Consider the following 25,807-nt stretch of genomic DNA (forward strand, 5'->3'; position numbering starts at 1 on the left):
ATAATCGCACAGATTGATGCTCATGTCGTTGATCACTGGACTGTGTGGTCCAGACCCGATTATTTACAGACCGCCACCATATAGCTGGAATATTGCTGAGTGAGGTGTAAAACTAAACTCACTCACTCAGTCACCCTTTACTATTCTTCTGCCTCTTACTGAAGTCAAAACGTGACATCATAGCATATCATGTGATAACCACTCATTTTCAACAAAAACATCAGCAGCACAATCAAAAATCGTGCCATTGTCATGCAATATTTTGAAATTAGATGTTGTTTCAATAATATTTTTACTAAGTTTGTTACTGTCACTTGATCTCAGTAAACAAATTACACTGCATATACAGGGTTTATTGTGGCAGATAGCCATGTTTACACACATTCAGATCAGCGCCATTGTTGTCTGTTAAACAGATGAACCTATCTCTACAAGGAATGCTTAACCTATATATTTCTACAAAATAAAACAAAAATAAACCAAATCCTTTCTATTCAACAGATGCTTTCATCAAGTCATCAGTTTGAATACTTTCTCTATTCTCCTCATGTGAGTCATGGCAAAAAGTCTAAATCAGGGTAATTTTCGCCAGTCTTTAGTTATAATCTGTTGCAATGACTGCCATTTACTTTATAGTTAAGGAAAACTCCACAATAAAGTGCTCTCAATCTTCGCTGAAATGCAAAGGTAACAGGTAGGTTGACTTTCACCAATTTCAGAGCATGTTTTCGCTTTAAACATAAGAACATGATTCCTGCACTATGACTGCAGAATATCTGCATACAATACTCTAACAAGCAGTACAGATTGTGGAAATGAGTAAGTCCATCCAGCTCTATTCCATATGACTTCTGCAACTGAGGAGCAGAATTTATTGTGTAACACAAGATGTGTTTTTGACCAGAAAGCCTAGAAATCAAGCATCATGATTATCATGATTATATTTCTTGACTTGATTTACCTTCTTGAAACATCCCTACATTTCATACTCTTGGTTCAAATCAATCCCATGTTGTACATCAATTTCTTGTTGTTAACAAATGTATTCCATGTTGTAAACAAGTACATTCCATGTAAACATCAAAAGACATCTGCAAAATATGAATGTATGATTAACTGATTATTTGCATTAGCCGAAGAACGCATCATGCAACACCAGGTAACCTTAGACAAGCTGACTGCCTGAGAATCCTGTCAGTTAGACAGATGACCCACTTCCCCATTGTAATATGTAATGTGCCCACTGAATCGTGACACACGTAGCCACAGAGAGATTGTACAAACACTTCTATTGAAAGGGACCGCCAGCCAGCTCCAAACAGTATGCATCATAACACTATTCCAAAGGAATTGAGCAGATGTACATAGTTCACCATATGTAGGCAGGAAACTATAAATAACCTACAAACTTGTTCGGGTAGCATGCAAGGGTGTGCGACTCCATAACAAAACAGGACAGGTAGACTTTGTTGTGTTCCATAAAGAACACAAGTATGACATGACAGTTTGATGGTGTTGTGACAGTTTACACCACAACCAAGCGCAATACTGCAGTGATATTCCCTGGTTCAAGTGTCACCTGTGGACCTGTGATTGGAACAAAGGGCACTATTGTGGATACAGCTTTTGACAACAGTTTGTAATAAGCATAAACCACAAGCACAACTGAATGCGCATCTTCTGCCTAGAAATGAGTCTGTCATAAGGTGAAAGCACAAGGACAGTACTTCCTCCTTCTACAGCATCTACACAGAGGCAGAGTCAATTAAACCAGTATCCCAAGAATATGTTCATTATATTCTCCACTGGAGCAGAGAAAAGTTGGGATGTAGACATTTCTGTTTGCAACAGATTTTAATGTAACCTGTGACTTGATTATGAAGATATCCTTTCATGTCATGTGCATATAACATCAAGGATATTATGTGAACTGAAGTAGAATATTTTCCTGGTTATCTGTGATATATATGACTGGACACATTCAACAACAACCCTTTGTCACAGCCAAGAAGAAGATGACAAACACCATGCTGGCATCACTGTCTCTTCTCCTTCTCATACAGTGTGGTAAGTTATGGTCGAGATTCGTGGTAATGTGCATATTCAGTATGTAAAATACATTCTAAAACTAGAAAACTATAGCTACTGCCTTCTACCCTCATTTAAGACAGAGTGACCTAATTATGGAAATATCTGACATATTCATTGACTACTGCTTATGGTGGAGCATTTGTCAAGATCTAGGCAAACTTCCACACAGCATTCTCAGGTCTACAACAATCTTAACACCCATGCTCTCATAAATATCTATGGTAGTCATAGTGCTGAGACTCTCTTGTGGTGCAAATGGGTTCAGATATAGATTTTCTGTCCAAACATAAAGTACCGTAAGATGCATGTCACACTGCAAGAGTATCAACCCCTCAAAGCACTATACATGTTACATCTGACCTCTTTCTAAATTGTTGTGTATAATTAAGACTTGATTTAGGTACAAATAACATGCACCAGTGTATCATTTTATTGAAAAACGCAACTATTTCATAGTTCCTTCAAAGTACATTTACCATACTATTTCATAAATCCTTGTTGTGTATGTATTTTGTCATTTGGGATGACATCCTCAAACTGTGGGTGCTTAACGCTTATATTCCTATTACAGTAAGGAATATTTAATTGATTTGAAAATGGCAGCAGACAGCCTCTGTTTCAACTGAACTAAACTAACTAACTAACTAAATTAACGGGACCAGCTTTTGTTTAGTTCGCTTAAGTCTTCATACCAACATCGACCAGGTGTATGTTCTGATTATGTCTAAAATGACTGTAAAATGGATATATTCTTAATGAATTTATTACAAATTTCACCAAATTTTCAACATGTTCAACACATCACATGTTCCTTTAAGTCTGTCCATTTCCAAAACTCCAAAGACCCTGGGGTTTTGTCATTGACTTGTCACATGGAAGCAGTTTAATGACTCAAGGTTTTGTGGATATCCCTCTACAACACCATGTACTGTCCACAGCAAATAATTCACTATTACACATTTCCTCCTTTGCAAGACTCATAACTTATCATTCAATCCTTGTCTGTACAGCATCACTACACACAATTCAGCAAAGGATGACTGACGAAAGTACAATACATGACAAGTATTATCTTCCATTGATGGCAAGTCATCCAAAAATGCTTAGTGCAACAAATTTACGGAACATGTTTTACAAGTGGAATTTGGCTGGTGCAACTAGATCCTTGTCACAGGTTGAACCTGGTACAAGTAGGATAGCATATCTTGCATTGAGCCCTGCATATTCTCTTGAAAATGCAATTGTTATCTAGTTTGTTGATTACAACATGTAACATGTGACCTGTACTCAAAAAATGTGCAAATAAAAAAAACAAAAACACATTTACATAACATGACATAGAACATTTAGGTCATTTTGCCGATAAGGCGACTGTATCTGTACAGCACTTCTCAGTAATGTTCCTTTGGCAACACTGTACAACACACGTACATAATGTTGCAGGTCAGGCAAACCTATACAAAACATGTACATAATGTTGCAGGTCAAGACACACATCTTGATAATTGATGTACAAAAAGCTTATAATGTTTCCGCTCAGACAACACTGTACAATATATATGCACTATGTTTCAGCTCAGACAACACTGTACAATATATATGTACACAATGTTTCAGCTCAGACAACACTGTACAATACATATGCACAATGCTATGACTCAGTCAATGCTTTACATCTTCATAACGTTTAAGCTCTGACAACACTGTACAATACATATATAAATAATTATTCAGTTCAGACAACACTGTACAATACAGATGCACAACGTTTAGACTCAGGCAATGCTTTACATCTTCATAATGTTTCAGCTCAGACAACACTGTACAATATATTTGCACAATGTTTCAGCTCAGACAACACTGTACAATACAGATGCACAACGTTTAGACTCAGGCAATGCTTTTACATCTTCATAATGTTTCAGCTCAGACAACACTGTACAATATATTTGCACAATGTTTCAGCTCAGACAACACTGTACAATACATATGCACAATGTTTAGACTCAGACAATGCTTTACATCTTCATAATTTTTCAGCTCAAGCAATGCTGTACAACACATCTTCATCGTGCTTCAAAGGCACTGGAAGGAAAGAACAAATACATGCCACCTGCGACCACAACACTACCACTGAGGTAGGGATCATTGCTGTTCGAAGACTGTTTTATGGAGTAAAACCAAAGAGCAATCAATGCCAAAGCACAGATGATGCCTCTGTGTGCTGTGAACACAAGAAAACAGATTGTGTTCTAGTATCTGCTGCTGGACAGCTCCCTGAAGGGACCATGACAGGATGCTCCGGTCAGGCAGAGTGCCTGATACAAGCCAAGAAGAAGTTCACTGGTTCCTGTCCATATGCCAGCAAATTTCCCTCTTTCACTACATACGGCCACATGGAGTATGAATGTATCAATGGTAAGTGGCTCCATGCATAGATTACAAATGTGTCAGTGGTAAGTGGCTATACACTTTGAAAATACATGTATCAGAGGTGGTTTCACATATGGATACAAATGTATCACGGGTACATCAAAAGAACTCATTTTGCGCACATTTTGCTTAAAATGGGAAACCAATTTTTATTACAGTGGTACACATCTAACACCTCCCTCACTTTAGGTGTATCCTCCCAAATCAAGCAGACATGAGTGACTTTAATATTCTTCAAAGTGCTGCCATTGTATCCACTCTCTCTTATGACCTTGATCTAGAAAATAACATCATCAGTCTATCCACTCACATCCAAGGAAACCTATATTCAATTTTGTTCTAGAGGGGCTCTTGACAGACATGTGCCATGCAGGCATCATCGAGAGCAACAAGATCCTGTACATTTCCAGCAACATCTACCATATAAATGATGAGCATCAGGACAAATCCTGTTCCTGTTCAGTGACAACGAACTGTGGGGAAACTATAGATGTAGAAGCCGTTGACATTCGGTTGCACCGAACTCCTAGCTCCTGCACAGAGAATCTCGTCATCCTGGACAACAAGAACACCACCCATAACAACACCATTACATGTTACAACACAGGCCTCAATGGGTTCATTAACATCTTCACAAGCAAATCAAATAGCCTCACCTTGAACATGACTATCAATGGCAATCACACAGGACGAGTCTGGATCAAACTGAAAGGTAATGTTAGCATTCCTGCATTCAGTTACCTGGTCCTGAAAACCATCCTTACTGTTGAAATTGTTTTACCATGAGTTCTTATCTAAGTGCTCTGAGAAGAAAATTTGTACCTTTTTAAAATAAGTATATAATCCTATTACTTCCTCTTCCTCATTATATGCTGGTCCTGTTATCAATTATTTCTCAAAAAGACTATGTACACTTATGTCTATAAAAAGCATTTAAGCAAACTACTTTTCATTACCTAGCAATCAAGATCAGTCAAAATATCAGAATATGTGATGTTTTTGCCCCATCATGTCAGCTTTCCTTTCCATGCATGAAAAATCTGATAAATATCATGTCTTGCCTTATAAAAAACATGTGACCAGTCCATTTAAACAAAAATCATAACCCTAACAGACAGATGCTGATAATGACAATCCAAGTTCCTGAAGTGGAACTTTCTTCTCACGATAACCATATTGTCTTCCAACCCATATGAAATGACTTTGCTGGCAGGAACATCACCAAACACCACTGTGAATCTCAAGTGTGGAGCACTCAGCACCGACCCCGACCATTTCTGTCCAGGGGACATGACAACACCACCTATAACAACACCACCTATGACAACACAACCTGTGACAACACCTGCAACATCAGCAACAACTCCAACGACAAGTAAGTCACATTTCATCAGTTCAGTTTGATGGTTCAGGGGAAGCTGTAATGAACTGATCCTTAAAATGAAAACATAGTTTCAAGCTTTTGTTGGAAACAGACTTGGAGGAAGTTTGAACAGATAGTGGCCAAGACAGTCTATTTAATTTCTGAGCCAGAAGAAACAGAGACAAAGCAATGACAAGTCTGCTTCAGTTCCTTGTATGAGCAGATCAGGATTAAGGGCTTGCATTAGAATTCTAAAGTTTTGTCATATATTCACAAAATGTAAGTAGAAGCTTGACATTCCTTGCATATGTGTGTTCTTCTAAGAGAATGGTTCTCTGTATATTTCAGCTATCAAGAAGTGTGGTTCTCAAGAGAACTGTGGGGAGCCAGCTGCACCAGGTATACGGGATGACAAAATCTTGGGGGGTCTTTCTTACCATTTTTATTGCCACCGGACTGTATCTTCATTTTAACATTACAATACAATATAACATAAAACATGATACACAAACATGTATCGTATCAGCAGAGGGAATCATTATGGACCCATCTGAACCATACTATTAAAAGTAAATTAATCAAACACACAATGGTTCATAACCTTATTCCTATTTACAGAAAATCTAATGTATAATGCATTTTTTTGTGCTAAACATATTGTATAAATGTTACTCACACAATAATCAGCTACTTCATTATATGATACTGAAGTCATGGAACAAAGGATCTCCTTGTGCTGTATGTCACAATCCAAGGGTATGGCAGGGACATGCAGCTGTTGGTAACGTGGCAGAAAGCATCACTGACTACATATTATTATTCTGCACAGACTGGACCATCTGAATTTATTGTATGTATGGGCACATAATGCGCATACATGCCTGTAATTGTCTGAATCTCATTCATTGTTCAGTGATGGTCATGTTGGTGAATGCCAGAGTTGTGGTGTGGCATGGCATGGTTTTGTGCAGCATGGTGTGGCGCACTGTGTCATGGCATGGTTTTGTGCAGCATGGTGTGGTTTCATGCAGTTTGGCTTATGGTGGCATGGAATGGCATGGCATAGCATGGTGTGCTTTTATGCAGCATGGCGTGGTGTGTCGTGTTTGTGTGAATGCTTATACGCACCTGGTACATTTTCTCGGTTGACACACTATCTACATGGGTGATGGCAACCAGACATTTCACCCTGTGAATGTTAACACATTCCATTACTTATTCACTCAACAACTGGTTCACTCCCATAGAAACAAAAACAGCACACAATATCATCTTATGGACATTGACACTAATAGCTGTGAATTTACTTGCATTCTTGTTGAAATTTGATCTCTAACAATGCTAAAGAGATATCTGAGGAGATCTCACTGACCAATCAGAATATTTCAGATATGGAAAGTGATAATAAGAGTATGTGTTCTAAACATGCAACTTCCAAAATTTTAACAAAAGAGGTACTCCCATCAAAAGGCCATCAAAAGCCTCATCCATTACCTTGTTTCACCGAAATAACAATTATAAAATGGATGAGACTTTCCATACAATATCAGTCATCTGGTATCCTTTCATGCCTTTTGTTCTTTTGTTTTTTTCAGTTTTGAAACTACTGCCACCATCCTCAAAATAATAATGCTTTTTGATCCACTATTGCCAAGTTCATGCGTGTCATTTCATTGGTCAGAAAAGTTTGTCCAAGGCCACTGATTTGTTTTGTAAAAAGATGTCATCAGATCTTTGTTAAGCAGTTACATACACAAATCTGATTTTCACTCCGTTATAAATTACTTGGAGTGTTTTCCCACCAACACTGAATACAAATTAATTACATGTACCAATATTGAATATCATATACATCATGTAATATTCTATACTATAAAAAATTACCTGTTAGTATATCCTCTTTTCCTGCATTTTCAACAAGAACAGTTTTCTTCAAATGAACAACAATTCTAAGAAAGTATCAATTTTCATTTTTACAGGCATCTCTCCAGAATCTTTGATTTGAACAACCCTGATAAACTTTGTTGTAAACTTACATATTGGCACCTTCTACCTATCATCTTGACAGTAACTGATTGTACCATGTCTACCTTACATACGGGCACATTCTACCCATCATGTTTACTGTAACTGATTCTACCATGTCTACCTTTCCTTACAGGGGCTCAACAGGAACAGTTATCCACTGGTGCCATCATCGGTATCATCCTGGCTGGTGTCTTCATCCTTCTTGTAATCATCCTCATCCTTGTCCTCATCTTCCGCAGGTAAGGATTAACATTACATCTGTGGGGAAAATGGCATGCTCACATGAAACACTCTTCATACTGGTAAACATAATGAATGCATGAAAGCAATTCATTTTAATCTTTCATATTCAGAATTAATGTATTTCAATAAAGAAAAAGCTTGCTTTTTGCCTTCATTCATGGAAATATGACTAACAGAGAGACAATCATTTATGAAAGCAGCCAAATGGAAATGAGGCAGACCAATACAAGGTGAGTGAGTCAATATGAAGACTATGCAGGACTAATTTCAGTTCAAAGAAATTCCCATTACCTGCGTTGTCAGGCCAGTATGTTATATGTTCACCAAGAAGCATGGTGGGATATGGCTGATGATATCTTTGTCCTTCAGGAATACCCCTCCAGACCCAGACGATGATTACACCACACCAACATACACACCTGACTATGAAACACTGAGGAACTACGTTCCACACGAGAGAGCCATGGCAGCTTATGACAACCAGGTCTACTTACATGACAAGATGGAGTCACAAGAAACCAACCATGACTATGCTGAGCTGCAGGCAAAGATGGAACCAGGAGCCTGCAACTATGACAATGCTGCCATGCAATACCAACCTCCTGAATATGACAATCACCAAGATGACTCTGTGATGGAAATGCCTAAAGGAGCAGTTGGTTAATTAATGCATTTCAGAACTGACCGCAGGACTTATCATCTCACAATAACCCGAGTGAAAACTTTGATTGAACTGGTCCAATACACTTATTTGCTGTTGAGTTAAAACCTACTGATTTCAGGTTATGATACGAACAATGCATCAATGTGAAAGAATATGGTTGTCTTTAGTTTTTTTCAAGAAACAGCAAAGGCAAGATACTTACACTTTATTATTAAGCTTTCAACCATAAAAAACTTTCCTTCACTGTTTCTAAGCAGTGTGTATCAAACAGTTGTTTCAGTAATGATCAGTATATCATACCTCTCAGCATAAATTCACATGAAATTTTTTCTCTCCATTTTCTGTCACAATCTCCGAGATATATCAATTGGTTTGAGATAAAGCATCAGTGTTTCACTTTGCCCAAATGGTTAGGGGTCCAATGGGCAATTGATATAGCTCAAGGGCCCTTCCTGGAAATATCAAAGTCAAGTAATGAAATGGTCTAGCATCCTGTACTGTGAAATTTGAAAACTTTTAAGAATTTTTTGAGTACATGTCACCGAGTATTTTTCAGGGTGCAAAGCATATTTTATTGCGTCAATTTCATAAATATGTGAATATGAGACACACATGTAAAACCCTGAGGGATAAAACATATTCCAAATTGAGGTTAACTTCCTTAAATATCACAAAACCTACAACAGTGCTTTTTTATTAGTTGCTGTATATATTCCATGTGCACTTCTTAGAAAATTCAGGCTGATGCAGATAATCAGTGAAGTCACAAATATACAAGTGTTATTTATTTACCTATGGACAGAAACATATAGTTGACAAATATGTTCATCCAGATGTTGTCATGGAGATTAACCACTAATATCTTCTAATATATGATAATTGGTACAGGAAATACTCCTCAAAGTTTCGAAAACTGCTGACATTCATCATGGTGAGAGAAACAGCCCTAAAGCTGACCTACAAACAATACTTATCACGCAAAAGCTGGATCGGAACATTTGACCGTAAGATTTTTAAAAACCTAAAGGACATAACTCTATGGAACCTCAGACAACTGGGTAGAAAATTTCTCTAGGAAAAGGTTTTGTCATGACAAAAAACTGAAATACACCTCTTTCATCTGTGAAAAGCATTTCACTTCATATTCAACATGAACTTATTGATAAGGATCAGATATAATTTTAGGGGCGATTGGTGAAAAAGAATTTTGGATCAGGATCTTATTACTTGTTCTCTGCTTGCATACACATACAGAGACGAAAATGGAATTAATATCACCTGAGTCACTTGGAACATGTCCATGAATTACCCAAAGTCAATATTTGATCCAAAGTCTACAGCAAATGTCAGTCAAAAGTGACAACTGGACAGTGTGCTTCAAGACGATAATGACAGGGCTCATCATGCACATGTTGTTACAGACTTTCTCAGCTAAAGATCTTTTCAGAGAATGCAATGGTCAGCGTATTCCAGTGCTTTTTTAACATGAACATATCTGTGACATTTGGACCGACATGTTCATGAAAACCACCCACATCCTGCCAGTCACTCAAAGCTGGTTGCATTTCTTCAACAAGAATGGCAGACAATACCACAGGCATTCTTACAGACACTTGTCAGATCCATGAGATCTCACTCTGATCTCACTGTGATAAATGCATCCCGAAACCATGGTCATCACACTCATTATTAACAGTGTCATGACGTATAACTTTTAAAAAGGACCCTCTTCACTTGCAAATCCCTGTACAGATATTGTTTGATGATTTGGTTGTAAATGTTATTGAAAATACAATCATGAAATATCTGGTCATTTAAAATTATACAAAGTTTCCAAGTTTTTTTTAAAATTAGGAAGATATTTTGGAAATATTGCTTGTAGCTTGTATAGCTACCTGCTTCCTTGTCTTTTATTCACCTGCTGATGGAATCAGAATTTACTCCAAAATATTATTAGAAAGAAGCTTTGATCAATAAAATTCTCACCTGTTATCGTCTTGATTATCCAGTTTTCTTTTGGTACTAAATACATTTCTACTCCATTGTATTCTTAACATCTATACATGTCCGAATTACAACCAGCCATGATTACACTATATATTACTATAAAGACTTGATGAAAACACATTAATTTATCTCGTATCTATAAGCTAGCTTATGTGTATGCATTGCACCTATACTTAAGCCATCCTAAACAAGCTTGGCAAACCATTAATTATTGACATACATTTATTAGTTCATTGTAGGAACTTAATATGTCATGCTTGAGGTCTCTGAACTGATAAACTGCTATGGGATTTGTCAGAGTTCATGGCAGTATTTCCTTTATGGCAATGTGGCAACGTTTTGCTTTGATCTATGTTATTCATGTTAGAGAGTAAGTAACAATGTAGCAGGGGGTTGAGTTGAGTTAGGTTTTATGTCACATTAGCATCATTCCAGCCTAATAACACTGACGAGATCAAGTTTGAATTCATACACACTTTAAGGACAGAGTACAAATATGTTTAATTTTGAAAACATATACATTCATTCCATTAATATCTAAAAACATAAAATGCTGCTGCATCAAATTCAAAAGCAGGCAATTTGATTGTATTATGTACATACAGTTTATGATATAGGTCAAATTCCCTCAGGTAGATAACAATGATATGCCTGCTGATGTTCGAAACAACAAACATAGTAAGGGGAACAAAGGGAACACTGGGATGCTGGCACTGCTAATTGTCAAGCAGTAATGATGTTTTCTTGAATTGTGCTTGATAAAGTCATGTGGAGGAGAAACTGGCACCACCGGCGGAACAATCAATGGGGCAGTAGAATTATGCTAATGTAAAAATTATGAATGAAATGTGCCAGACAGGATGTTTTCTGTCAGCGATTACACATCAGACAAATTTAGGCTGCTTCTTGGTATGCCTATAGTAAACAGTGATGTACAGGAACATAGATGACAGAACAGTTTCCCAGTTTCCCTTGGGTACTTATTTACAGGAGATCTTCAGTAAGTACCAAGTTCCAATATGGAACAAACAGACTGGTGCATCAGGATCAGGGTGATACTGCCTCTGACATCCATTGAAAGGCCATTCAAAATCATGGCCAAAACAGAGCCTTTATTCAACAACAGTCAACAATGTTTGCCAAGGAAAACAACATGTTATGGTATTTTATTGAATGGTAGGGCATCTTAAAGACAGACTGATATATATGTGGCAGTCCCACTCAGATATTCACTTGTTTCATGGGGCAGAATCAGGTATTTTATGAATGCTTCTGAGTTAGGCCTGTATTGAATGCTTTCTTATCACAAGAGGCATCACTGGATAAGTGAGAATGGTGCCATCTTGAGTAATATTTTAGGTATATCACAGCATGTCAGTCTGATGACAGTGGAAATCCAACGGTAATGAGGGCTTTGTGTAGAGGTAGCCAGGTGAGCCCATGAAATGAATGGCTTGTGCCTACAACTTTACCATCATGGTTAGCTATTAGGGCCTTGCTTTTCTGGGATTCAACGCACAATCAGTGGAGCCTGGAATTTAAATGAATGACGAAGAATGCAACAGTGAATCATGGCACTTATGTTGGTAAATCGAAGCACTGCTCTTACCTACCGAGCCTGACTTACATACTCGTTATTTCTGATTTAAAAATACCGTTCTTGTGTCTTGAAAATGGACAAATGCAAATCTAAATAGTCAAAGCACTGATTCTTGGTGATAAACAGTAAACTATGGTTATATTGAACCTTAAGGAATTGTTCATGTTAGTCGTTTATATAACAAAGCTTTCTGTACACATTTTGAATAAAACACACAATGCCCAGAAAAACAAAAAAACCTACAGTTTTTATCATGTCTTTCTTTTCACTTTAAACATAGTTTACTGTATATTGAATTGTGTTACCAACATTTACTAAGACTGACTGAAGTTCCTTACTCTAACAGCAGACACCAACCACTTACCATTTTGGAAGGAAAACAGTGGGTCCCTTGAATATAAACTTCATTACAATGAAATAAGTCTCTTCCTAGCCTGAATGGCACTGAATACAACTACAGATATGATGGGATGTGGTGGTCCAACATACACCGGAGACATGGAGATTTTCACATCTACGGCAGTATCTGGGATATTACATATTCATTATGGATAATGCTACATTCCCAGCAGACACGAAAATGTTATTGAAATACATCTCTAAAACATTTACCTGAAACCAAGGACAGTAATTCCTTTCATGAAATAACAGTTTATATCTGATTGGCGTATCTCAAAATATCACACAGACAAGCAGACGAACTATACGTAACAACTTTCAGCATCACCGTCAATATATTACGTCATGGACTGATCCCTGTGAGGAGCCCATCGCAGTGTGCAAAAGAACTTTTTTCCCGTCACATGACGATGAAATCCAGGCAGCCAATCACCGAAGAAGAAAGAGTTGTGCCGTAATCACTGCCTGAGATGTGATAACAGAAAACAAGGGAAGAGTGTCTTTTTATTCAGCGGGTACATCCTTGGGGAAAAGGTAAACACGTATAAAAACATGTCATGATTAGTGAGGCAGAAAAACGTGCATGTTATATTCGCCCAACGTCTTTATTTGACGCATCTGATCATATTTGTCAGATGCCACGCCCTTGATAACCATAGTAATTGTCATAGGTTTGCAGACTTGAGGGTTTGCATTCATTATTACTGGCTAACACATGAAAACACATTATGAAGAATCTTTGTCATGAACTAACTGTCACAGTAATTATCACAAATCAGTGGTGTCAGATTGCTATGTACATCAGTCACCACACAAAATTAGTCAGACAATCAGTCACACACCAGTTGTCTTATACAAATTTTTCCGGCGAGCAATCACTCACCAAGCGTCACAGACAAGCTCTTGCATGTATATCACCTTATAGCCTTATATAAAGTTCACTGTAATTAGTATTATAAGGGTAACGCTATTTTTCAGGGCATTATCATTTGCAGAAGCCCGAAGTCTTTCATTAACTGTTTGAAAATACCAAGGGCTTCTGCAAATGATAATGCCCTGAAAAATAGCTTTACCGTTATTATAGCTACATGAATAGAATTTTTAATAAAATAAGAATAAAAACAGCGGCATCAGTTTAAAAGCATTTACTGCCAACAACAAAACGATGGAGGTCACTGACACACATTTTGCACATATAGACACATCATAGAACAACACAGACGACGTCACTATTGAGAGTGACGACATTCGACCTTGACCTTTGCTGATACTACAAGCCGCCATTGTTTTCAGTGATCAACAACGTTAGACTTCAAGTCGATATTTTCATTGCTGTATGTTGTCATTTATGGTACAATTGTTATGCTTGGCACAGGCAGGAAAGTGCATAATGGCACAAGCACATGTGATGAATGTGACCCAGATATATAGTCAAGAATGAAGCCAAGTTCAAATGAGCCGTAGGTGATTGAACTTCAATAGCTGAGCTACCTATGACGTCACCTAACAACGGGCTTGATAATGGCCCGTCGTCAAGCATTTTGCGGGCATAATCAAGTTACAGTGGCCCGCTTATTTCTGATAAGGTGCGGTCGTTTTAATGATAATTCTATCCATTTTAGCTATAATGACAAATATCACACTGTTATTTTCACATCCAAGTTATCATACACCAGTGGTTGTTTACAAAGGTCAGGGGATACCTTCTGCTCTGTTTTGGTGAAACATTAGAGTGGAACCTGAATCGTGTTAAATGTTCATGTAAAGAAGGTCACGAACAAGCCCAAAGTGATAAACCACTTCTATAGTATTAATTGCATGTAATATTGCTGGTGCTACTATAAATACTGATTAATTCCTTATTACTGTGATAACATTGTTTTGTTGTAGATTTTAAACTTTTTCATCAATTTTTTTAAATAAAGAATTTCACCTCCAGACAAAGTGCTAGATTGAATTTAGTTTTGTTTGCAGTCAATGATACACAGTTCATGCATTTAAGTACAGAAAACACATATATATATATATTACTATTTAAGAAACTATACAGTAAAGTTAGTTAAAACAACCCCACATTTCTAAGCGACTATTTAGTCATACGTAGTACACCCTGTTAAGATAACGGTAATGCTTAACAGTAACAGAAATTCTTAGAAATGAAGCCGTAAGACACATAGGGATATAGAGATTCCCCACATTGTGGATTTCCTTAGAGAGAAATTACAGTTTTCATTGAGAGTTTTTACATAAAAAAATTGATATAGGTAATAAAACGAGTAAACACCTGTTGACTTTGAATTACAGATGATCTTTCCCTCGTTAAATTAGTGATGTATTTCTCGAGCGAAGGCTGTCGAATTTCATCATTAATGTAACTCAGAAAAGATAACCTGCCATTCCCAGTCACTCTTTAGTCATTACCTAAGTCTTCTCCCACCTTTGGCAGGACCCATGGAGATCCAGGTTAGAATTTATCTCCAGCATACGATATTGTGGGAAGAAACAACTCACTACTCACGGGATGAAGTAGTAAAGCTGATGTACATGTCATCATATCTCAGTTTCGTAGATCGATGTTCATGATATTGATCACTGGATTGTCAGGTTCACACTTGAATATTTACAGACCACTGCCATATAGCTGGAATATTTCTGAGTTTGGCGTTAAACAACAACCAGTTAATCCTATCAATCACTAACACCTGCAGATCAAGTCAACTGATCATTAGGAATATTAGGGAACCCATAGGCGCTCGACACTGGTACATATTTGGAAGTATGACCTAAGTATGCGAGATATAGAAAGGTGTGACACTGCCAATGGCGGCCCTGCTTGCCTCGGCTCGTTTTCAGTCTGACAAATGCTTCTGTAGCTTTGATCGTTGAAAAAACTGCACAATTTATACTCCGTTGACCTCTGTAAAGTACCTTGCATATCACTTACCTGCTGATTTTATTTCCATTTAAAGATTTCAAAAATTTTACCGTCCACTCTCGGACTAAGTCAGGACATATGCCCGCAATAAAACAAATCTCAAGCTACAGACCTGCACCAAATAGAAAACGAGCTGAACCAACCCGGGGCGCCATTGTTAGTGTCACACCTTTCTATGTCTTATATATTTAGGTCATACTTCCAAATATATATCAGAGTCAGGCACCTATGAGGGAACCATATTGACTATGGCCAATGCTTCGGATTTGGAAATTTTCCCGCTGCATGTCTGCTGTGAGAGTGTCCTTTGTAGATTAGAAGTAATTCTAAATGTCACCCTCTCTTAAGATCGGATAATTCAGATCCAGATACAAACACTGGAATCCACAGAAAATAAGTTTTTGTAAGTTAATGGGTCCTAGAAAGGATGAAGTCACAGATGGTCACAAACATATAAGGCCCAAGGGTTCGTGCAAGATTCCTTTACAGGCCTCAATTTAGTGTTCAGGTACTTTTCACTACTACAACCCAATATTACAAGGTGCAAGCTAGTTATTAGTGAAACTTCCATCAAGTGCCAGTCGTTTGAAGTCGGTATGCTTCTGCATTAAACCTGTAAGTACTTCACTCTACATACTGCCAAAACAGCAGTGCAGCCTAAGTTTGGCTGATCCAACTAGGTTTTTATTGTAAGTAAGTTAACATCATCTAAAGAGCCCTTCTTTAAAATTGTAAGCATTAAACACTCCAGGTACCTCAATCATTTTTTTTTTTGATAACTTTTAAAGTTAAGATTAGGGCAAATAACTACCCAGAGCAATGTTTCAGAACTTCAAACATCTGACATGTAGTTCCTGTCATGGATAATGTGTCCTAATGCATGTGGTATACACCAGACTAAATGTATCAAAGGAGGAGCATAGATGGTTAAAAAGAAAGCAGTGTGATCCAGAAACATCTCATAGAAGCTTGCTTGGAAATGCCAATGATGTCAGGAAACCAGAGAGTATCTGGTGTCAGTGAAAGCCATGCATCTCTATATAAAAAAAAAGTATATTGCAAGGTATCTTGGGTTTTAAAATTGTGTGACCACACCGTGATATAGCTAGAATACTGATGAGTGTGGCATAAAACTTAACTCACTCGTATTACCACAGACGAAACTGTTCAAATAGTAATATGCAAGATTGTATGGTATCTGTTTATTATTTATAAATGCAGATTATCCCACCAATGTAAGAAACTTTGCTTATTCTTCTGGCACTAGGAAAAGAACCTTTGATCCTCAGTGGGAATCAGGGAGACAAAGAGCTTTATTATAATGAGTGTGAAAACATAATTGTGGCTGTGTTTATCAGACTTAATATGCATATTCCTTGTGTAGTTGTCACATTTGCATTTTACTTTTCCAATATTTACTTGACCCCTGAGCCAAGCTAAGTTACGCGAAGCCTTATGTTTCACCCCTTGGGTTCAGAGATATCAGATGATTTTCTGAAAAGACAATTGACATGTAAAGTCTTGTTCAGTCCTGTATTCTGACCAAAATGGCAAGACTTCTGAACTGGCATGTTTGTGACACAATTAGTACATTACACGGTACATGGTATACATTAATACTGATACTTAAGTACAATCTATTTCAACAGCATGTGTTACGGTGATGAATTTACCATGACTAACGATGTAAGAAATCCCCTGTGAACCGGCAAAACAGAACAAAGACAAGTCATAAACGTTCAAATTCTGTATCATTATGCAACGAGAGCAAGGTATACAAAGTCACAATTCAATAGTCACAATATCGATTGCAAATTCAATACAAGTGAGGCAAAATCTAAGGCAATGGGTCACAAAATATAATATAGTAAACTCACCAAAGTCTTAGTGTGAGAGAGAATCAACTATGCAGAATGTAAGTTTGCGCTGCAATCGGTCTGACAGCAGATAATGTACATACAGGCGTTAACGAATTTTGATGATCAAGCGTTGGCAGCATTGTTTACTAATGGTATGGTTTATAATGAATTCATGAAGAGTAACATTGATGTTTCAAGGTAATAGCATTACATGTTATGAATCTACACATTCCAATTCATAAAAGGAACATCATTATTCAACTCTGTAGGCACACTGACTGAAAAGTGTTATAATTCATTCAATCTAACAAATATTAAAGGACCACTAAACTCAATTTTTTGGTACTCTTTTTATCACTGCATATGAAAGACTTTTGATTAGTCATAAACAAAACACCATTTTTTTTGTAAAAAAAACCCCTTGTGGTTAATTAATACCAAGCGCTTAAAAGTTGCTAAAAAGCCATCTGCTTCTCTCTCGCCCGCAAACGAAACCGCAGACAGGTTACGTAACTCTGTCGCCTGAGCCCTACAGTGACGTCATAGAAGGAACGATTTCCAGTTAAATGTATAGAAAATGTGTGAGGAAACTCGTCATTTTGCTGATTTCTCGACATCACCAAAGACATGCCGAATTGTTGTGTTGCCGTCAATTGTTCCTTGGGGTCGGGTGATGGTGTCACTATGCACAGATTTCCACCAGACTCTGTAGTTTGTGCTTAAATTGGTTGTTAGTGTGTGCGAAATGAGCTTTGTGGAAGCCTGTGGTATATACTAAATTGGATGGTTCGCCCCCTACCACACTTCCAGGGTAGAAGATGGAGTTCAAGTTTCATCGAGTTTATAAAATCAAGACTGCTCACTACACATTGCTGACCAAAAGGATTTTGCATGGATACAATGCTTTCTTCCCCGGAAACGAGGTTGTGGTTGAAGTGACAATATTATCGTAAGTAATATTATATTGACCCCTTATATTGACTGATTCCAAGAATGAAATTGTTATGTTATAAGCAATGTCATATAAAATCCTAATGTCCATCAATAAAATACATATTTTACTGCCAGTAGAAAGTAATTTTGATTTTGTAAGTCGATGAAAACAAACTTAAATAGCATTCATCCTCAGACAGGGCGCCGCCATTTTTGAAAATCGTGAAGTCAGGGGCTAATGTCTGTTAGAATTATTGAGATTATGATTTGTTCTCATCAAGTTAGAAAATCAAAACTACTTTTTACTGGTAGTTAAATATGCATTTGAATCATGGCCAAAAGGATTTTGCATGACACAACTTTTAACATAAGGACTTCCTCCAAGGAAGCAAGGTAGGGTTTGAAGTGACATTTATATTGCAAGCAATGTTATATTAACCTCCACCTCACTTCCAAGAGTGAAATTGTAATGTTATAAGCAGTGTCATGCAAAATCCTATTGTCCATCAATAAAATACATATTTTACTACCAGTAGAAAGTAATTGTCCTTTTGTAAGTCCGTGAAAACAAACTTAAATAGCATTCATTCCAAGACAGGGCGCCGCCATTTTTGAAAATTGTGAAGTCAAATCCATTTGAATTAATGAGATATGTATGGTTTGTTCTCAGCAAGTTAGAAAATCAAAACTACATATATATGTATTTGAATCATTACCAAAAGTTTACATGACACAACCTGTAACATAACCTAAGCGAGGATGGGGTTGAAGTGAAAATACTGCGCGATAAATTTCTTCATTTGCTAAATTTACTTGGTTTGTAAACGTTCACTCACCAGTATGTAGGTACTTGTCAATATACCTCTTTATACTTGGTCTCATAATCCTAATTATTTTATAATCATACTTGTATGCATTTTGAAACTATTTAAAAAGAAGCGATCTGCAAATGTATAACAGGAATGTAATATGTAGACATTTCATAGTTTTCCTGTATGAATCATAATTCGCATGCACGCCTTAGTGTATGTCGTCTGCATCATTACACTTAACGACAAAAACAATGATTCTGTTGAAAGCTACGACAACTTATTAAAAACAAAAATGCAAATAATAAAATTAAAGTTATAGGAGCAATGTCAGGCTATTACCTTCTTCGAGGAATGTATCCATCAATATCCACAAAAGCAGGTGATGTATAATTCATCTGCAGATTTCCCAAGTGATGTGTCTTTTAACAGTCTAATATACGAAAACGTGATGTATCGTTTCAGGTTTTTCACATTGCTGTATAGTTTCATTGGTTACGCAAGATAGCACACCTGGCAACTAATTGCATAATGTGCGTTATTCTTTTTAAAAGGTTATTTAGTTAGCCAATAATGAGCAATCAATCAATGTATTGGCGGTTAATCCTTTGAAAGAAGGGTGTTGTTTTACGTAGACACAGACATGACAGAGTGTATTCAGTATAGATTAGTAAATGTACATACATAAACACTACCTACTGACAAATTCCCCATTTAAATCCCCATAAAACTAATTAATCAATCAGCGTGTTATCAGTTAATCCTTTGATCGATCCAGACAAAAGAAATGCCAAATGGGGGCCTTTTGCGGGTAATCTAAGTGGCGTTACCACTAATTATACCAGGTATAAATTCATTAACTGAGCATCAAGTGAATGATGACAAATAACGTGTAGGTTTATACTACCTAACACTGATTACAGCCTAGCGACACCAAGTGATTTTGACAGAATCATCTATGAAAACAGGGGTTGTAACTCGAAAACTGCGGAAAGCAGGAGACAAAACTAAATGATAGTAGATTGTGAGAACATACAGGTTTCATTTTTCTCAAAAGCTTTCACGATTTCAGGTTTGTACAAACCTGTAAATGAAATAGTTTAACCCCTGAAATGTAGATGAATTCTGCACAGACCCTCATTTCTATACCCACTATTACGTCAAGGAAATGCGCCGCTCTGATTGGTTGAAATTTTGTTTGGGGCTGAGAATTGTGCACTGTTGTCAAAAAGGTTGATTTAAGGAAATTAAAGATCGAAATGAGCAGTTTTAATAACGGGGTTTCATTTATAACGATATCAGCAAGTGATTCAGCAAGAGTAATCAATTGCCATCTTGGATTTTACTGTACCTTGTGGAAGGGGAGATAACTCAATCCAGACTATCTGCTTCGGATTTGCAAGTATTTTACTCGTTAGAACAGTGTTCACGAATAGTGTCTGACCCTCTGTCAAATCTGGCAGATTTGCCAATGGTCAGAAGTTCCTAACCTGCTGGCCCCAGTGTCTGACTGAATATATTACAATGACTTTGTCTGAAGTTGGTATTTGTGGCATGTGACACGTGCACTGTTTATATGTTTATTTTTTATAATGTTTGTCATTATATAATGTTAATAATTTCAATGCAAATTTTGAGAAATGTTAAATCTTAAATGTGCGTTTCATTTTATTCTGTGGGTCCTGTGAATTTTCAGTAGGTCAAACAGACATCTGAAGCTTTCAGTATCCCATGTCCTGTTACTTGGAAACTCCATTCATAAACACTGTTAAAACAACCAATAGATCAATGAAACTTACAATCCTTCATGTTCCTTAATCATATCAAACCTACTTTCCTGTTTTTTTCTAATAAATTACTGACAAGGTCATTAAAGGTGATGGTGTCCGCAAAATCAGCCACTCTGTCACTTACTATTTACACACTATCTTAGACTTCCCACATGAATACAAATTACATTACGTTGTATAATTACCTGAAAAGACAAATGACACGTAAAGTCTTGTTCAGTCCTATATTCTGACCAAAATGGCAATGCTCCTGCAGTGGCATGTGTAAACCCCGTAGGTAGCTAACAGTAAATTTACTGTCAGAGTTATCACCCCTTGGAGTGATTTTATGCCCCCCCTCCCCTGTCAAACAAGCAAATGAGTGATTGAGTGAGTTTAGTTTTACACTGCACTCAGCAATATTCCAGCTATATGGTGATTGTCTGTAAATAATCGAGTCTGGACCAGACAATCCAGTGATCAACAACATGAGCATCAAGCTAAACAGTTGGGATATGATGACATGTGACAACCAAGTCAGGAAGCCTGCCCACCTAATCACTTTAATCGCCTCTTACGACAAGCATAGTCGCCTTTTATGGCAAGCATGGGTTGCTGAAGGCCTATCCTACCCCACGGGTTCAAACAAGCAAATAAACAAGCAATAAAATTCAAGTGTCATTTGTCATATGTTACACTTGCTTTTAAACTGTTTCTTGCCCAAACGTTTCTGTATATCAGGCATAGACTAGTAAAAACGAAAGTCTATTGTCTTGTTCATCTTATCAAGGTGGGTTTCTGAAATTATCCTGTATACATATACCACATAAAGGCAATCCCACATGGAATCCAACCCCCTCATGTTGACCTTCAGAAATCATTGCCTCTTTTGTATATGTAGGAGTGTATGGAGTCATCCCACAGATGACATCCATACCTTGTCAGTGTGGTAACGGGGTTAACCTCTTTGGTCAGCTTAGGATCAAAAGGTCCGTGGCTTGAATCCTAGCATGGGCAGGCCCCCCTAAGTAACTGAAGGAATTACAGCAAATTTGAAGGAATTGCATCTCAAATGTAAACAAACGCAGCCCACTCGCGAAACAATTGCAGCGATATCGGTAATTTAGCGGTAATAACAGAAATACATCGGCCCTATCGGAAGCAATGTCGGTAATACTGGAAACACGATCGGCCATCTCCGGAGATTTTTCGGTCGCGAGCGGAAACTCACGCAGCAAAACATGGCGTCGTTGGAAGAAGCACCCGTCTCGGTGAGATTTGTTTTTAGTTTCTACTATTACATTTTTATACTTATCCATCTTTGACCACCCGTGTTGAATGCGTTTAGGTATGAGGTGTTGTCGGGGCAATAGCTTATGTTTTTAGGAAAAGATAGTCACTCTAGGAGAGCGTCACAAGTCATGCCCCTGTAGTTTGTTTACATCTGAACATCGAAGTCGTGCCGATGATTACGAACGTGCGCCAGATATAACATCATTTTTTTGTAAAATGTGTTTAAATTTGTCAATTGCACTTCGTAACAAGAAAAATTATGGCTCATAAACTTCTTCATGGTGCACGTTCATGATGTTCGTAATCATCGGCACGACTTCGATGTTCAGATGTAAACAATCTCCAGGGGCATGACTTGTGACACTCTTCTGCAGTGACAATCTTTTCCTAAAAACATAAGCTATTGTCCCGACAACACCTCATACCTAAACGCATTCAACACGGGTGGTCAAAGATGGATAAGTATGAAAATGTAATAGTAGGAACTAAAAACAAATCTCACCGAGACGGGTGCTTCTTCCAACGACGCCATGTTTTGCTGCGTGAGTTTCCGCTCGCGACCGAAAAATCTCCGAAGATGGCCGATCGTGTTTCCAGTATTACCGACATTGCTTCCGATAGGGCCGATGTGTTTCTGTTATTACCACTAAACTACCGATATCGCTGCAATTGTTTCGCGAGTGGGCTGCGTTTGTTTACATTTGAGATGGGGGGCCTGATGGGGATGGGAAATTTTATTGCCCCTATGCTTCGTCCACATGACCAAAGAGGTTAAGTTCCTTAGCAAGCTGGATGTCATCTGTGGGATAACTCCATGCCCTGCTACATTCAATCCATGTTTATGGCCAAAATGGATAGAATTATCATTAAGACTATTGCACGTTATCAGAAATGACACAGTAACTTGATAATGCCTGCAAAATGCTTGACGACGGGCCATTATCAAGCCCGTTGTTAGGTGACATCATAAGTAGCTCAGCTGTTGAAGTTCAATCACCTACGGCTCGTTTGAACTTGGGTTCATTCTTGACCATATATCTGGCTCACATTCATCACATGTGCCTGTGCCAAGCATAACAATTGTACCATAAATGACAACATACAGCAATGAAAATATCGACTTGAAGTCTAATGTTGTTGATTACTGAAAACAATGGCGGCTGGTATATTTGTAAAGTGTGTGTCAGTGACCTCTGTTGTTTGTTGTTGGCAGTAAATGCTTCTAAAAAGATGGCGCTGTTTTTATTCTTATTTTATCAAAAATTCTATTCATTTTAGCTATAATAACGAAGGAGGGCAGTTAAAACTACCGAGGGCTCTTGCAAATGATAGTGCCCTGAAAAATAGCGTTACCCTTATAATAACTCGCCTGGAATGAACACATCATCAGTCCCTCTGTCGGCAATATACACATGTTCATTTTCCATTGTATTTAAATGTGTTGCTTGTATAGTCTGGCAGAAAATGTTTCAGGATGGTGTTTGGTAATTTTACTTTAAAACTATGAGTGCTGTCCGTTTCCAATTTGGTATGAGGCTTTATAATTCTTCTACCATTGAGGATTTTAATTGTCATAGGTCATCACTCAATAATAAGAAAGTTGTCTATAAGAGCTGTCATTATTTCAAGTCACAACACCACCTCACATGTCAAGGGTGTTGAGCTACTTACTGGAACAGCGACCTGGTCATGCAAATAGGCAGGTCACATGTCACATTCTTACATTCTGCTCGGCAGGTCATGTCACGTGACTTCAAGCATGTGCATTTTGCGTTAGTTAACGGTGTCAGTACTGGTGTAGGGCAGAAGGGGTCATCTCAAAATGAAATATATCACATAATTTATATGTTGTTTTCAAATTGCTATTGTGATGTTTCTTCATGCACATGTAAATAACGGAGAATTTTGATTGTTTAGATTCCATGAAAATATTTTGAACTTGGAAGTAGTTAGGGGACAGGTTTATTTTTTAGGCATTATTCACAGTCCATTAATCTTATTTCTGTGAAACTATGCATCTACACATTACTGAAGTGGGTCATTGATTTGTATTTTGGGGGTTGATCACTTACCTGTTTTCCTCAAATTTTTCAAGATTTTTCAATCACAAAGCATCTCTTCTTCAGACAGGTCAGTATCTGATTCATCTCCAAGATGTATTAAGATTGGAGGGATGGTCTTTTCTCTAATACCATCTAGTTTCCAGTACTCATTTTCAACTGCCAATACATGTTTGACACCACAGGCTTCCCACCAACTGATATTGTCGTGTGAACAATTTTTTCAAAGTCAGATAACTTAAATGTCATGTTGTAGTGTGATACCTTGCCCTTGATATCCCCCCATATCATTTCATTTGGATTCAAATTGCAATGGTATGGCATTAGTCGTAGACCCTCGTGACCAGCGTTCTTCAACATATTGTCGATGGCATAGGAAGATGGTGGTTTGTGCTGTAACACAAGCTACTACAACACTGGTTTTGTTGCTTTGTCAGGTCTTACAATGTTGTTTCTGTCAAGCCATTCAATGATCTTTGCTCTACGACAATTGGATGTTGGACACTGTGGTATGGAGCATTGTCTATGACTATCAAGGACTTTTCTGGAAGGGCTGTGGTCAGTTGTTCTTCTACATACTGTGTAAAAACAGCCCCGTTCATTTCCATGTGACAGTCTCTCCCGTCGGTGGACTTAGATTTAAATACCAAGTCACACCCAGGCAGAAATCCTTCATGTGAGCAGCTTCCGCTTCGGCTCCTGTCTGTTAGGATGCTGCCATTGGTAAGATGCTGTATGGGAGGCATTTACCCATGCCTCGTCTAGATACATTGGTTTGTAACCATCTTTTTCTAACTGTTCTCAAGTAATTTATTCTTGATTTTCACACATGGCAAGTTTTATCCCCTGAACACTTTTATATTTGTAACCAAATTTCATTATGGATAATTCCACTCAGCACGCCCTTTTGTGAGATCCAAGGCATGTTGGGTCCGTTTGAAATACCTTTCAGGATCTGCAGATGGACGGCCCCTTTCACTTTCTCGTTTGAAATAATTATAGATTTCTCTAATAATGTTTTTTGTGTCAGCCGACAAATTGGATGTGGACATTTCTCTATGTGTAGATGTGAATGCAGTTCATGAAATGCACATGCTTTAAGTCATGTGACATGATCTGCCGAGCAAAATGTAAGAATCTGACATGTGACCTGTCGCTGTTTCGGTAAGTAGCTCAACACCCTTGACATGAGAAATGTTGTTGTGGTTACTTGAAATAATGACAGCTCTTAAAGACAACTTTCTTATTATCGAGTGATAAATTATGACAGTTAAAATTTTTATGGTAGAAGAATCATAAAGCTTCATACCAAATTGGAAAC

General features: G+C 37.6%; 2 protein-coding genes across 2 annotated transcripts in view; both read left to right on the forward strand.

Annotated features, from left to right (window-relative positions):
• Positions 1-1,267: 1,267 nt before the first annotated feature.
• Positions 1,268-8,974, forward strand: LOC137287223 (uncharacterized). The gene is made up of 7 exons (XM_067819411.1): positions 1,268-2,067; positions 4,132-4,509; positions 4,868-5,236; positions 5,738-5,899; positions 6,236-6,286; positions 8,049-8,154; positions 8,528-8,974. The coding sequence occupies exons 1-7, from the start codon at positions 1,968-1,970 to the stop codon at positions 8,820-8,822; spliced, it is 1,461 nt and encodes a 486-aa protein (XP_067675512.1). The 5' UTR covers positions 1,268-1,967; the 3' UTR covers positions 8,823-8,974.
• A 4,244-nt stretch (positions 8,975-13,218) lies between these two features.
• LOC137287132 (uro-adherence factor A-like) overlaps positions 13,219-25,807 on the forward strand; it is a 60,875-nt gene continuing 48,286 nt past the window's right edge. The window contains exon 1 of the mRNA XM_067819288.1: positions 13,219-13,362. The gene's annotated coding sequence lies outside the window, so the exon portion shown is untranslated. The remainder of the gene's footprint in view (positions 13,363-25,807) is intronic.

This window comes from Haliotis asinina, chromosome 6, assembly GCF_037392515.1.
Source record: "Haliotis asinina isolate JCU_RB_2024 chromosome 6, JCU_Hal_asi_v2, whole genome shotgun sequence".
Taxonomy (NCBI): domain Eukaryota; kingdom Metazoa; phylum Mollusca; class Gastropoda; order Lepetellida; family Haliotidae; genus Haliotis; species Haliotis asinina.